This window comes from Mobula hypostoma, chromosome 4 (genome assembly GCF_963921235.1).
Source record: "Mobula hypostoma chromosome 4, sMobHyp1.1, whole genome shotgun sequence".
Taxonomy (NCBI): domain Eukaryota; kingdom Metazoa; phylum Chordata; class Chondrichthyes; order Myliobatiformes; family Myliobatidae; genus Mobula; species Mobula hypostoma.
This window is the reverse complement of record NC_086100.1, coordinates 3,835,872-3,848,629: the sequence shown is the minus strand read 5'-3', so window position 1 is coordinate 3,848,629 and position 12,758 is coordinate 3,835,872. Positions and strand designations below refer to the sequence as shown.

Here is a 12,758-nt window from a genome sequence, read left to right as displayed (position 1 = left end):
TCAATCGATTATAGATGCTGAGTGGGTCCACTAAACAGCCTACATTGCCTTTTTAAACAACACACACAAAATGCTGGCACTCAGCAGGCCAGGCGGTATCTATGGAAAAGAGTCCAGTCAACGTTTCAAGCTGAGACCCTTCAGCAGAACTAGAGAAAAAAAGATGAGGAGCCAGGGTAAGAAAATGGGGGGAGGGGAGAGAGAATCATAAGGTGATAGGTGAAACCAGAAAGGGGCGGGAGGGCTGAAGTAAAGAGATGGGAAGTAGATTGGTGAAAGAGATTCTGGGCTAGAGAGAGAGGGGGAATCTGATAGGAGAGGACAGAAGGCCATGGAAGAAAAAGAGGAGGAGCACCGTATGGAGGTGATGGGCAGGTAAGGAGACGGAAATAGGAATGGGGAATGGTGAAAGGGGCCCATTACCAGACTGACTTTTACCTTGCTGAGGCCTGTCGACAACTGTCAGACATCTCCTCTTACTTACCCCTCAGACAAAACCCCATGAAGGAGCACCAGGCCGTTGACTCCCACACCACCACCAACCTTATTAACTTTGGGGATCTCCCATCCACCACCACCAACTTCATAGCTCCCTCAACCCATACCTCGGAAGTTCAATAAATCAATGTTCATGCCATCAGGTTGGAGGCTACCCAAACAGAATATAAGGTGTTGCTCCTCCATCCTGAGTGCGGCCTGTCATCGTGACAGTGGCGGAGGCCATGGATGGACACATCATGATGGGAATGGAAAGTGGAATTAAAATGGAGTGCCACTGGGACATCCCACTCGTTCTACTGGTTGGAGCATAGGTGCTTGGTGAAGTGGTCTCCCAATCACGTCGGGTCTCACCAATATACAGGAGGCCACACCAGGAGCACCAGACACAGTTTATGACCCCAACAGACTCACAGGTGAAATATCACCTCACCTGGAAGGATTGTTTGAGTCAAGGTATGCAAATATAAATCCAGTGGGGCAGAAACAATGGGTCTACCTGGACAGGCAGGGTTGTGGATCTTGGGTAGGAGGTAGAAACGGGAAGTGCTGGGTGAGGTTGGTGGCAGAGGATGGGAGATCCCCAGAGTTAATAAGGTCAGTGATGGTGTGGGAGACAATGGCCTGGTGCCACTCAGTGGGGTCATGATCGAGGGGTAAGTAAGAGGAGATGTCTGACAGTTGTCACTGGGCTTCAGCCAGGTAGAGATCAGTCCAGTATTGCCCCCACCCCTTCACCATTCCCCATTCCTATTTCTCTCTCTCTCTCCTTATCTCCTTACCTGCCTATCACCTCCCTCTGGTGCTCCTCCCCAATTTTTTTTCTTCCATGGCCTACTGGCTTCTCTGATCAGACTCCCCCTTCTCCAGCCCTGTATCTCTTTCACCAGTCATCCACCCAGCTCTTTACTTCACCCCTCCCCACCGCTCCTGGTTTCACCCATCACCTTGTGGTTCTTCCTCCCCTCCCCCACTTTCTAACTCTTGACTCATCTTTTTCACTCCAGTCCTGAAGAAGGGTCTCGTCCTGAGACATCGCCTGTGCTCTTTTCCCGATGTTGCCTGGCCTGCTGAGTTCCTCCAGCATTTTGTGAGCGTTGCTCGGATTTCCAGCATCTGCAGGTTTTCTCTTGTCTGCGATTGTCCTTTTAAATTCTGGCGTGGCTGCAGCAGGAGTGAGGCGGAGCCAGCGTCCCGAGGGCGGAAATCGCGTTCGCAGCTGACAGACGGGAGGCATCCGGAGTTACAACCATCCGGTTTGACCCCAGAGCGGCCCGTTTCTGGATCTACAGTGGGGATCTCATTCAGGTACGGAGCGGAATTCCGGGACCCACAAATCTCGCCGAGCGTTCCCTGTCTTTACCCTGGCGCGGTGCTGGGTCGTACTTCCGGGTAACGTGGATAACATAAACTACAACAGGGGAATGTTTCAGAAGGGAAAGGGTTCGCCTTATCCTCCTTCCTCCCCTCTATTCCGTCCTCCTTCCCCTTCCCGTCCACCCGTTCCCCGCTCTGCCCCCACCATCCCCTTCCCGTTCCGGCATATCCCCCGTATCTCCCCTGTCTCCTGCCCCGGAACCCCGATCTTTATGAAAAAAGTTGGTTTTCCTGGTGGCCAACTCTGTTAATTGCAAACCCCATTCCGTTTCTGTCATATTGTCCCACGCCTGCCTCTTTTGCCGCGATGAGGCCACTCTCGGGTTTCAGGAGCAACACCTCAAACTTTGTTTGGGTAGCTTCCAACCTGATGGCACACACGTCTGTTTCTCCAACTTGTGGTGATAGTTTTCCCTCCCCATGTCCTCTTCTACTTCCCACTCTGGCCGTTTGCCTCTTCTCCTCACCCGCTAGTCACCTCCCCTGGTGCCCCTCCTCCTTCCCTCTGTCCCATGGTCCACTCTCCTCTCCTAAAGATTCCTTCTTCACCTTTTCCACCCATCACCTCCCACTTTCTAATTTCATCCCTCCTTCCCCCACCCACCTGGCCTCACCTGTCAGCTTCTGGCTTGTAGTTCTCCCCTACCCCCCCCCCCACCTTCTTATTCTGACTTTTCCTCCCTCCTTTCCAGTGCTCATGATGTGCCTCGCCCTGATTCATTGACTGTTTATTCCTCTCCATTAATGCTGCCTGACCTGCTCTGTTCCTCCAGCATTTTGTGTGTGTTGCTCTGGATTTCCAGTATCTTGGATCTCTTGCATTTAGCTTTAGAAAAATCACCTGTTTACAACCCATAATTCAAGAAGTAGTTTACCTACATCTGCACTGCAGACAGGAAGGGGTCTGGAGCTCAGCACTGAATCCAGAGCCACAGTTCCCCACCACCAACCTATTTATAAATCAACAGGACTCCTGAAACCCTGGCTTAGTGCCCTGGTATTCCACTGCCCCATTGACCAGTACTTTCACAGAGCCACATCTATCACGAGACCATATGACATCGTGGCAGAATTACGCCATTTGGTCAATGAGTCACCGCCATTCCATCATGGCTGATTTATTATCCCTCTCAACCCCATTCTCCTGCCTTCTCTGACTAACCGAGAACGTAACAACCTCTGCTTTAAGTATACCCAATGACTTGGCCTCCACAGCAGACAGTGGCAATGAATTCCACAGATTCACCACACCCTGGCGAAAGAAATGCCCCCTCATCTCTGTTCTGCAGGGACATCCCTCTATCCTGAGGCTGAGCTCTCTGATCACAGACACTATTGGAAACATTCTCTCCACCTCCACACTTTGTCGGCTGTTCCATATTCGATAGATTTCAATGAGATCCCTCCACCCCCTCATTCTTTGAAACTCCAGTGAATACAGGCCCAGAGCCATCAAATGCTCCTTGTAGGTTAACCCTTTCAGACCCAGGATCTGCTCTGGACCCTCACCAATGCCAGCACATCTTTTCTTGGATAAGGGGCCCAAAGTTGTTCACAATACTCCATGTGTGGTCTGACCAATGCCTTATAGAGCCTAAACATTACATCCTTGCTTTTATATGCCATTCCTCTCAAAATGAATGCCAACATTGTATTTGCTTTCCTTACCACACATTGCAGAGGCTAAAGATTCACAACATCAAAATGCACAGTGAAACGTATCATTTGCTTCAAATCAGATAGGTGAGGGTTGTGCTGGCAATGGCCCCTGAGTGTCACCTTGCTTCCAGTTCCATCACGGCATGCAACTCATTAATTCTAACCCGCACGTCTTTAGAATGTGAGAGCAAACCGGAGCATCCAGAGGAAATGAGCTATTCTGCCCATCATGTCTGTTCTAGCTCTAAACTGTTTAAACACAAGCTACAGACTCCAGAGAGGTTAGGTGCTATAACGCAAGAGAGGGTAGAGGAACAGACAGTTTTATCTGTGTATGAACTTGGCAGGGAAAGTTGAGAAGGGACTGAGAAAAATGCATGGGTCCTGGTCTTTATAAACAACCATGACTGAATAAAGGAAAGAAAGAGACTCCTGAGACCATGTCATTGGTTACAGGGGTGTTCTCGCTAACTCTGAACCTCACGCTGCAGGTTTGCACTCTGGATAGGGAACAGATATTCATTCAAATGATTCCAGAAATGTTAGACTTTGTAGAGTGTGCAGCCTACAACACAGAGCAGAGGGCAGAGGACATAGAACATACAACATAGTCCTCAATGCTGTTGTGATCTTCTTAATCTTCAAGATCAATCTAGCCCTTCCATCCCGCAGGCTCCCCATTTTTCTCTTATCCATGTGCCCAACCGAGAGTTTCTTAAATGTCCCTAATGTAGCAGCCTCTACCACCATCCTTGGCACACCCCCACCCCGTGTAAATAAGTTACCTCTGACTTCCCCTCCAATCACATTAAAACTACCCTCTCTTACGAGCCATTTCTTTTCTTCTTCTACATTTCCCGGAATCGGGACTGAGACTGTCAGTATCAAGAAGGGCTGTGGTGAGCCAGGGGCCAGAGGTGATTGGTGGACTGTGGAGGGGTGGAGGTTGACAGACAGGTCAAACTAGGGAGGGGAGGGGTAGAGTTGGGAGACAGAGTGGGGTTAAAAAGCTGCTACCATCAGGAAGGAGATACAGGAGCCTCAAGTCCCAGCCACCAGGTTCAGGAATAGTTATTACCCCTCAAGCATCAAGCTTTTGAAACAAAGGGGATAACTTCACTCACACCAATACTGAACTGATTCTACAACCAATGGACTCACTTTTAAGGACACTAAAACTTGTCTTCACAATAATTGTTGCTTTTTCAATTATTTCTGTATTTGTGCAGTCTATTGTCTTTTGCACATTGGTTGTTTGTCCCTGTTAGTCATGTGCGGTTTTTCATTGATTTCACTCTGTTTCTTTCTATTTACTGTGAATGTCCTCAAGCAAGTGAATCCCAGGATACGTATACATATGGTGACATATGTATATGTACTTTGATAATAAAACTTGCTTTAAAAATTGAGCAGACAAGAGAAAGAGAGGGATGAAGGTGGAGACAGCTGCTGGCAGGCAGAGAGCGTGGCCCTAATCCAGGCAACACAGATTCCTGCAGCCAGTAAGACCCGGTTTCTGTTCTGCACAACCGTGACTCATTGTCATATCTGGAATGTGCTCTCTGAGAGACTGCTGCAAGCAGATTGGACAATGAATCAACTGCATTTTACACAACAACCTTTCAGTTCCACAATCACTTCTACCAACAACAGCCTTTTTGATTTCCAGCTAATTCTCAATGTGCCCTGGACTTGTATCACAATGGGTGATGCCCAGGAACAAAGGCAACAAACAATGTTGTACATTTGGGAACTCTGCAATATAAAGGCCAAATGCTGGACACTTTTAACAGGCCAGGCGGAGCAAGGGAACAAACCCTTCAGCCCATCCGGCCCATGCCAACCAGGATGCCCAATCAAATCCTGTGCCATTTGTTGTCATTTGGCCAATAACATTCTAACTCTTTCCAATCTATGTACTTGCCAATACTTCCAATCCAATCACAAACAGGAGAAAATCTGGAGATGCTGGATATCCAAGCAACACACACAAAATGTTGGAGGAACTCAGCAGGCTAGGCAGCATCTGTGGAAAAGGGTAAACAGTTGATATTTCGGGCCGAGACTGAGAGAAAAAGAAAGAGAGAAAATAAGATATTCTTCCATGTCTCTGTCTCCAACCTTGTAAATCGTCGTGATTCATGTACCTGTCATAATCTGTAAATCTTTCCAATCCATGAACCTGCCCATAATCTTCTAAATCTTTCCCATCTGTGTACCTGTTCATAACCTGCAAACCTTTCCAATCCGTAACAATTGAATTCTTTGCTGTGTCTGTATTTGTTCCCAATCATTTGCTTGTCCTTCCTTACGTTTATGTTACACCCACCATCTGTTTGTAAACCTGCTAGCTCATCCTCAGCTCTGTCATACTGGTTCCCGTCCCCCGCCATATAAGTTTAAACCACTCTCAACTGTTCTAGTAAACCTGCCTGCAAGAATATTGATCCCCGTCGGATTCAAGTGCAACCCGTCCCTTGTGTACTGGTCCCAACCGCCCCAGAAGAGGTCCCAATTATCCAGAAATCTGAACCCCTGCCCCCTCTCCAATACTCCAGCCACACAGTTACCTGCCACCTCATTCTATTCCTACCCTCACTGCCGCATGGCACAGACAGCAATCCCGAGATTACTACCCTTGAGGTCCTGCTTCTCTACTTCCTTCCTAACTCCCTGTGTTCTGCTTTCAGAACCTCCTCCCTTTTTTCTATCAATGTCATTGGTACCAGTATGTACCACAACTTCTAGCTGCTCACCCTCCCTTTTCAGGATATTGTAGATGCGTCCAGAAACATCACAGATCCTGACACCTGGGAGGTGAACTATCATCTGTGTTTCCTTTTCGCATCCACAGAATCGCCTATCTGTCCTTCTAAATATAGAGTGCCCTATTGCTGCTGCCATCCTCTTCTGTTCCCTACCCTTCTGAGCCCCCAGGGCCAGACGCAATGCCAGAGGCATGGCCGCTGTTGCTTCCCCCAGGTGGGTTCACACCCACCCCCACCAACAGTGCTCAAAATGGAGTACTTATTGTTGAGGGGGACAGCCACAGGGGTGCTCTCCAGTATCTGACACTTTCCCTTCCCTCTCCTGACAGTCACCCATTTATCAGTCTCTTGTAGCCTCGGGGTGACTACCACCCTGTAGCTCCTGTCTATCACCTCCTCACTTTCCCCAAACAAGCCAAAGGACATCGAGCTGCAGCTCCAGTTCCCTAACGCTGTGTCTTAAGGAGCTGCATCTCGATGCACCTGGTGCAGATGTGCCCACCTGGGAGGCAGGTAGTCTCCTGGAAATCCCACATCTGACACCCAGAACTGAACACTGGCTCTGAAGATTTAAATAAGAAATAAGGGATGAACTTACCTGCTTACCTTCCCTCCGCCTGTTCTCGCTGAAGCCCTATTGAGCCAAAGCCTTACCACTCTGACTCAGACCACTCCCACGATGACCGCACCGATAGATGGTACCTCTCTTTTATGGAGGCTGGGTTGGGGACTATTGTGAGGAGGTATGGAGCCATTGGTGATGGAAGCGATTTAGAACCTGCTAAGCACCTGGATGAAGCTAGGCACTTGGACCTGAGCTACTGTTCAGAGATTGTTCTAGGACCCTTGCTCTTCGTGATTTTTATAACTGGCTTTGATGAGGAAATGGAAGGATGGGTTAGTAGGTTTGCAGTTGATACAAAAACTCTTTGATTTGTGGATAATGTGGAGGGTTGTTATAGTTAACAACGGAACATTGACAGGGCGCAGGGCTGGGCTGACAAGCTGAGGCAGAGTTCAATCTGGAAAAGTGTGAAGTGACTCAGCTTGGAAGGTTGAGTTTGAAAGCAGAGTACGGGGTTGATGACAGGATTCTGAATCCTTCAAAGTTGCCACACAAGTTAATATACTGGTTAAGAAAGCATATGGTGTGTTGGTGTTCAATAGTCAGGCAATGAGTTTAAGAGCTGTGAGGTAATGTTGTAGCTCCGTAAAACTCTGGTTAGACCATATGAGGAGTATGATGCTCAGCTCTGGTTGCCTCATGGGAAGAATATGGAAGTTTTAGAGAGCATGCAGAGGAGATTTACCAGTGTACTGCGGCTGGGGTGGTGAATGGAACCCACTGCCAGCAGTAGTGGTAGAGGCTAATGCCTCAAAAAAGTAGTCTCCATCATTAAGGAGCCCCATTATCCAGGAATGCCCTCTTCGCATCGCTACCATCAGGGATGAGAGCACACACTGCAGGCTTTAGGAACAGCTTCTTCCCCTTTGACATCAGATTTCTGAATGAGAATGAACTCATGTACACTACCTCAATTTTATTTTGCTCCCTCAATTTTTTTGCTATTTTGAAGATATATTTCTTATTGTAATTTATAGATGTTTAATTATGTACCATAAATTACTGCTGCCATAAAACAACCTATTTCATGGCATATGCCAGTGATATTAAACCTGATTCTGAACCACAGGGGACATTTAAGAGACTCTTAGATAGGCACATGGATGAGAGAAAAATAGAGGGTTATGTGGGCAGGAAGGGTTGGATTGATCTTGGAGTCGGGTAAAAGGTTGGCACAACATCATGGGATAGAGGGCCTGTACCTCACTGCGCTATGTTCAGTGCTTTTATCTCATGCTCCCCGTTCTGCAGGACGTGTCGCTGCTCTCTGTGCACGCCTGTTCTTACTGCATGTTGTGTTGCCTTCTACCACTGTCCCATTTTTGTTGTTTTTTTAATTGATTTTTTTTTTTGTTGGCAGAAACCGGCATAATTTCCCAAATGGCCGCAAATCCTTCCAAGAGCCAGCGGAAGTCTGGAGGCACCCCGAAGCAACGTGAGCCTCGGCAGGGAGCACTGCCTCCGTTCCATGAAGCGGCTGGCCCCAAAGTCTTGGGATCCAGGACCCAGGCCGCAGGAGCCCCATCTACACGGCGTGGAACCACCAAACCATTGAGTGCGGGGAGCCCCCCCAGTTCCCCCGCAGGTCAGAAATCTACCAGCTCCAGCAGCAGGGAAGCAAGAAGACAGAACCGGAGTGCTCCGTCACCCACCGAGAGAGCCAGCGCCAATCCTCGGGCAGTGGGCAAACCCTCCGACCCTACCGGGCGGCTTGGCCAGAGGACTGGCCCCAGCCCACAGAAGATCGACAGGCAGAGGGTGGCAGAGATCGAGCAGGAAACCCGCGGGCAAAGGGAGAACACCGACTGGTTCAAATGGCGCCGCAACCGCATCACGGCCTCCGTCGCCCACAAGATCTCCCACTGCAAGTTTGTGAATGGCAAGAGTAGTGAGGTCCCGCAATCCTACCTGAAGCCGATCCTGGGACAGGGATCCAGCGTGATGACCCCAGCCGTGAAATGGGGCATCAGCCATGAGCCAGTTGCTGTCAAGAAGTACGAGAGGCTCAAATCTAAGGACCTGCATCAGGAGGTAGAAGTCCGCTCCTGCGGCCTGTTCATTGACCCGGCCAAGAACTGGCTGGCAGCCAGTCCCGACGGGCTAGTGGTCGACAAGGCGACCCAGGACGTTGTGGGCCTGCTGGAAGTGAAGTGCCCCTACAAACACCGGCACCACAGCATCAACAAGGCCTGCGAAGACAAGGATTTCTGCCTGGAGAACAAGGACAAGCTGAAGAAAAACCACTCGTACTTCACCCAGGTCCAGTGCCAGATGGCCGTCACGGGCATCAGCAAGGCTGACTTTGTGGTCTACACTGAGAAGGACATCGCTGTTGTCCCCGTGGAGTTCGATGGAGAGTTCTGGAAGGAAACTTTGGAGAAGCTGGAGGATTTCTACACCAGAGCCGTCCTGCCAGAAATCCAGCAGGAAAATCCAGTCTTGGCAAGGGAAGAGTAGCTCTGGGGAAAACTGCCAGTGTCACACCATACATCTTCCTGATGATCAGACATTTGGGATGGTTCTTTAAAAAAAGTTCTGGAGCTAAAATGGCACAAACTTCTTGAACGAGGATCTCTCTGCAGATGCTGCCTGACCTATACTCAAAATGCTGAAGGAATTCAGTAGGCCATGAACATTGATTTCTCTAACCTGATCATCTCTCGTGACTCCTGTCTTTTCCTGTTCCCCATTCTGGCCCTCCTCTTAGTCCTTCTCTTCTCCTCGCCTGCCCATCACTTCCTTTTACTTCCCCCCTTTTTCCCTTCCTTACAGGGTCCACTCTCCCCTCTTTTCGGATTCCTTCTTTTCCAGCCCTTTACTTTCCAGCTTCTCACTTCATTCTCCTTCTCCCTGACCCACCCATTTCCCCCTCACCTGGTCTCTGCTAACCTGTGCTTCATCCCCTCCTCCCCACCTTTTTTCTTCTGGCCTCTCCTCTCTTCCTTCCCAGTCCTGGTGAAAGATCACAGCCTGAAAAGTTGACTGTTTATTCCACTCCACGGATGCTGCCTGACCTGCAGAGTTCCTCCAGCATTTTGTGTGTGTTGCTCTGGATTTCCAGCATCTGCAGAATTTCTTGTGTTTATGATTCATTGTTTGACCTGCTGAGTAATTCCAGCTTTCTTGGGATGCATTTAAATATATGCTGTTCTAAATTAAAAAACTGCTCAGTAACGTTGAAGGGTTGTACTTTCCTGAGCTGCAGTGATGCTGTCTGCTGTAGACGCACTATATGACATAGATGTTACAACATTCACAGGCTTGTGTCAGACACAGAGGCCAGCAAGGGATGGGAGGTGGTGTATCACTGTGAGGTTTTCTGTTCCGACGGCCTTGACTCAGTAAACAGAATTACCCTGTGTTTGAAATCACCAGCGAGACACTGAACCTGACGATATAGAAGACTTTATTCAGCACAACGAGCAGGCATCATTCTGGACTCACTCTCAGTAGAGGCTCACGAACCCAAAGGTTCATTTTTATACCTTTAAGATCAACGGTAACAGCGGGTGATTCAATACAATCTCAATAGTTACAATGTCATTGTTCACTTCAATACCTTGTGTTGACAATGCTTCCTTTGAATTACATGTCTACAGTGACAGACATCGCTGAATATTCAAACTCACAAAGTAATTCATATAAAAAGACTAAAAGCTTCTGGGGACAGAAATTTTAGACACCCAAATTCCCTTGTCCATTCGTCCCCCGCCCCCACATCCCTTCCCAGCGATCTCCCTCCTGGCACTTTTCCTTGTAAGCGGAACAAGTGCTACACATGCCCTTATGCTTCCTCCCTTACCACCATTCAGGGCCCCAGACGGTCCTTCCAGGTGAGGCAACACTTCACCTGTGAGTCGACTGGGGTGATATACTGCGTCCGGTGCTCCCGGTACGGCCTTCTATATATTCACGGAACGCCTACGCTCTGTCCAGCAGAGAAAGCAGGATCTCCCAGTAGCCACGCATTTTAATTCCACATCCCATTCCCATTCTGACATGTCTATCCACGGCCTCCTCTACTGTCAAGATGAAGCCACACTCAGGTTGGAGGAACAACACCTTATATTCCGTCTGGGTAGCCTCCAACCTGATGGCACGAACATTGACTTCTCTAACTTCCGTTAATGCCCCTCCTCCCCTTCTTACCCCATCCCTTATTTATTTATTTATTATGTTTTCGTTTTTTTTCTCTCTCTTTTTCTCTCTCTCTGTCCCTCTCTCCATCTTCCTTGGGTGCTCCCCTCCCCCTTTTTTTCTCCCTGGGTCTCCCGTCCCATGATCCTCTCCCTTCTCCAGCCTTGTATCCCTTTTGCCAATCACCTGTCCGGCTCTTGGCTCCATCCCTCCCCCTCCTGTCTTCTATCATTTTGGATCTCCCCCTCCCCCTCCCACTTTCAAATCTCTTACTATCTCTTCTTTCAGTTAGTCCTGACAAAGGGTCTCGGCCCGAAACGTCGACTGTGCTTCTTCCTATAGATGCTGCCTGGCCTGCTGCGTTCCACCAGCATTTTGTGTGTGTTGCTTGAATTTCCAGCATCTGCAGATTTCCTCAGGTTTGCACCCAAATTAATGTTGTTAGGACTATCTCTGAGCACACAAAATTCTACTGTTTGCCTATAGCTCTGAACATGTTTGAGATGCTGTGTAACAACGTCTATCTCATTGCCAGCTTAAACTCAAGTCACAACGGTGTAAATAACTTAGCTCACACCACCTGGTTTGATGCAGGCCAGTTAACACAACCCCATTATCTTAATGCTTAGCTGATGAATATGTAAATGTCTCCTGGTCACTCACCACTTTGCAAACCATATCTCTTAGTCTGTGAGGTTCCCTGTGCTTTTAACTTCAATTTACTCCTTGCAATCTACAACAAGCACTGAAGACTACTTCTTGTTTGAATTATTATCTGCTGTATTCATATAACTCTAGCATGCTGCCTAACAAAACCATTTCCATTTGAAGAGACTGGGTGTCAAAAACAAAAGGTATATTACATATCTATCTCCAGTTGATGGAGTTACAGATTTTTCACTCTGGACTCTTACCTCATCTCCTCACCTGCCTATCACCTCCCCCTGTTGCCCCTCCTCCTCCCCTTTCTCCCATGGTCCACTCTCCTTTCCTAGCATATTCCTTCTCGTCCAACCGTTTGCCTTTCCCACACACTTGCCATTACCCATTTTCTTCTAGTTATCCTCCCTCCCCCCACCCCACCTATTTATTCTGTCATCTTCTCCCTTCCTTTCCAATCCTGATGGAGAGGCTCAGCCTGAAACGTCAGCTGTTTATTCAATTCCATTTATGCTGTCTGATCTGCTGAGTTCTTCCAGTATTTTATATGTGTTAATCGAGACTTCCAGCATCTGCAGAATCTCTTATGTTTGTGTGATCTGTATTGAACTTGTTTTTTTCTAAACGGCGCTGCTTCTGTCCCTGAAGTGTTTGGTGGAAGGTTCAATGATAAGCAGGCAGAGTAATTGGTTGACAAGACAAAAGTACAGATGGGTGACCTGATCTCTGCTCACAATGGCCAACATGAGCGTCTGGTTATATGTAACTTCATCTCTCCTTTCCCATACTGACCTGTGTGTCCTTGGCCTGTTCCACTAGCAGGTGAGGTGAGGGCAAACACAAACTACAGGAACAGCACTACATATTGCACCTGGTTCGCCTCCAACACAATAATGGTGTCACGTACCCCGTGACGGGAATAAAGAACCAGCAGAGATGGAAAACACTTTGGAGTCCAGTATTGCTGGACCAATAATATTTATTAGTAACTATGCAATACAATAATATAAATGTAAATAAATCAAACAGGTTAG

The 12,758-nt window shown here is 48.2% G+C and overlaps 1 protein-coding gene across 1 annotated transcript; it reads left to right on the top strand.

Moving 5' to 3' along the window:
* The first annotated feature begins 1,360 nt into the window (after window positions 1-1,360).
* On the top strand, window positions 1,361-10,779 carry LOC134344692 (uncharacterized). The gene is made up of 2 exons (XM_063044775.1): window positions 1,361-1,806; window positions 8,288-10,779. Exon 2 carries the CDS (start codon window positions 8,308-8,310, stop codon window positions 9,382-9,384), a length of 1,077 nt encoding a protein of 358 aa, XP_062900845.1. The 5' UTR covers window positions 1,361-1,806; window positions 8,288-8,307; the 3' UTR covers window positions 9,385-10,779.
* Window positions 10,780-12,758: the final 1,979 nt, after the last annotated feature.

Bases quoted from the DNA above. Each gene is read 5' to 3' on its own strand.
- LOC134344692 (XM_063044775.1), top strand. From the start codon at position 8,308: ATGGCCGCAAATCCTTCCAAGAGCCAGCGGAAGTCTGGAGGCACCCCG.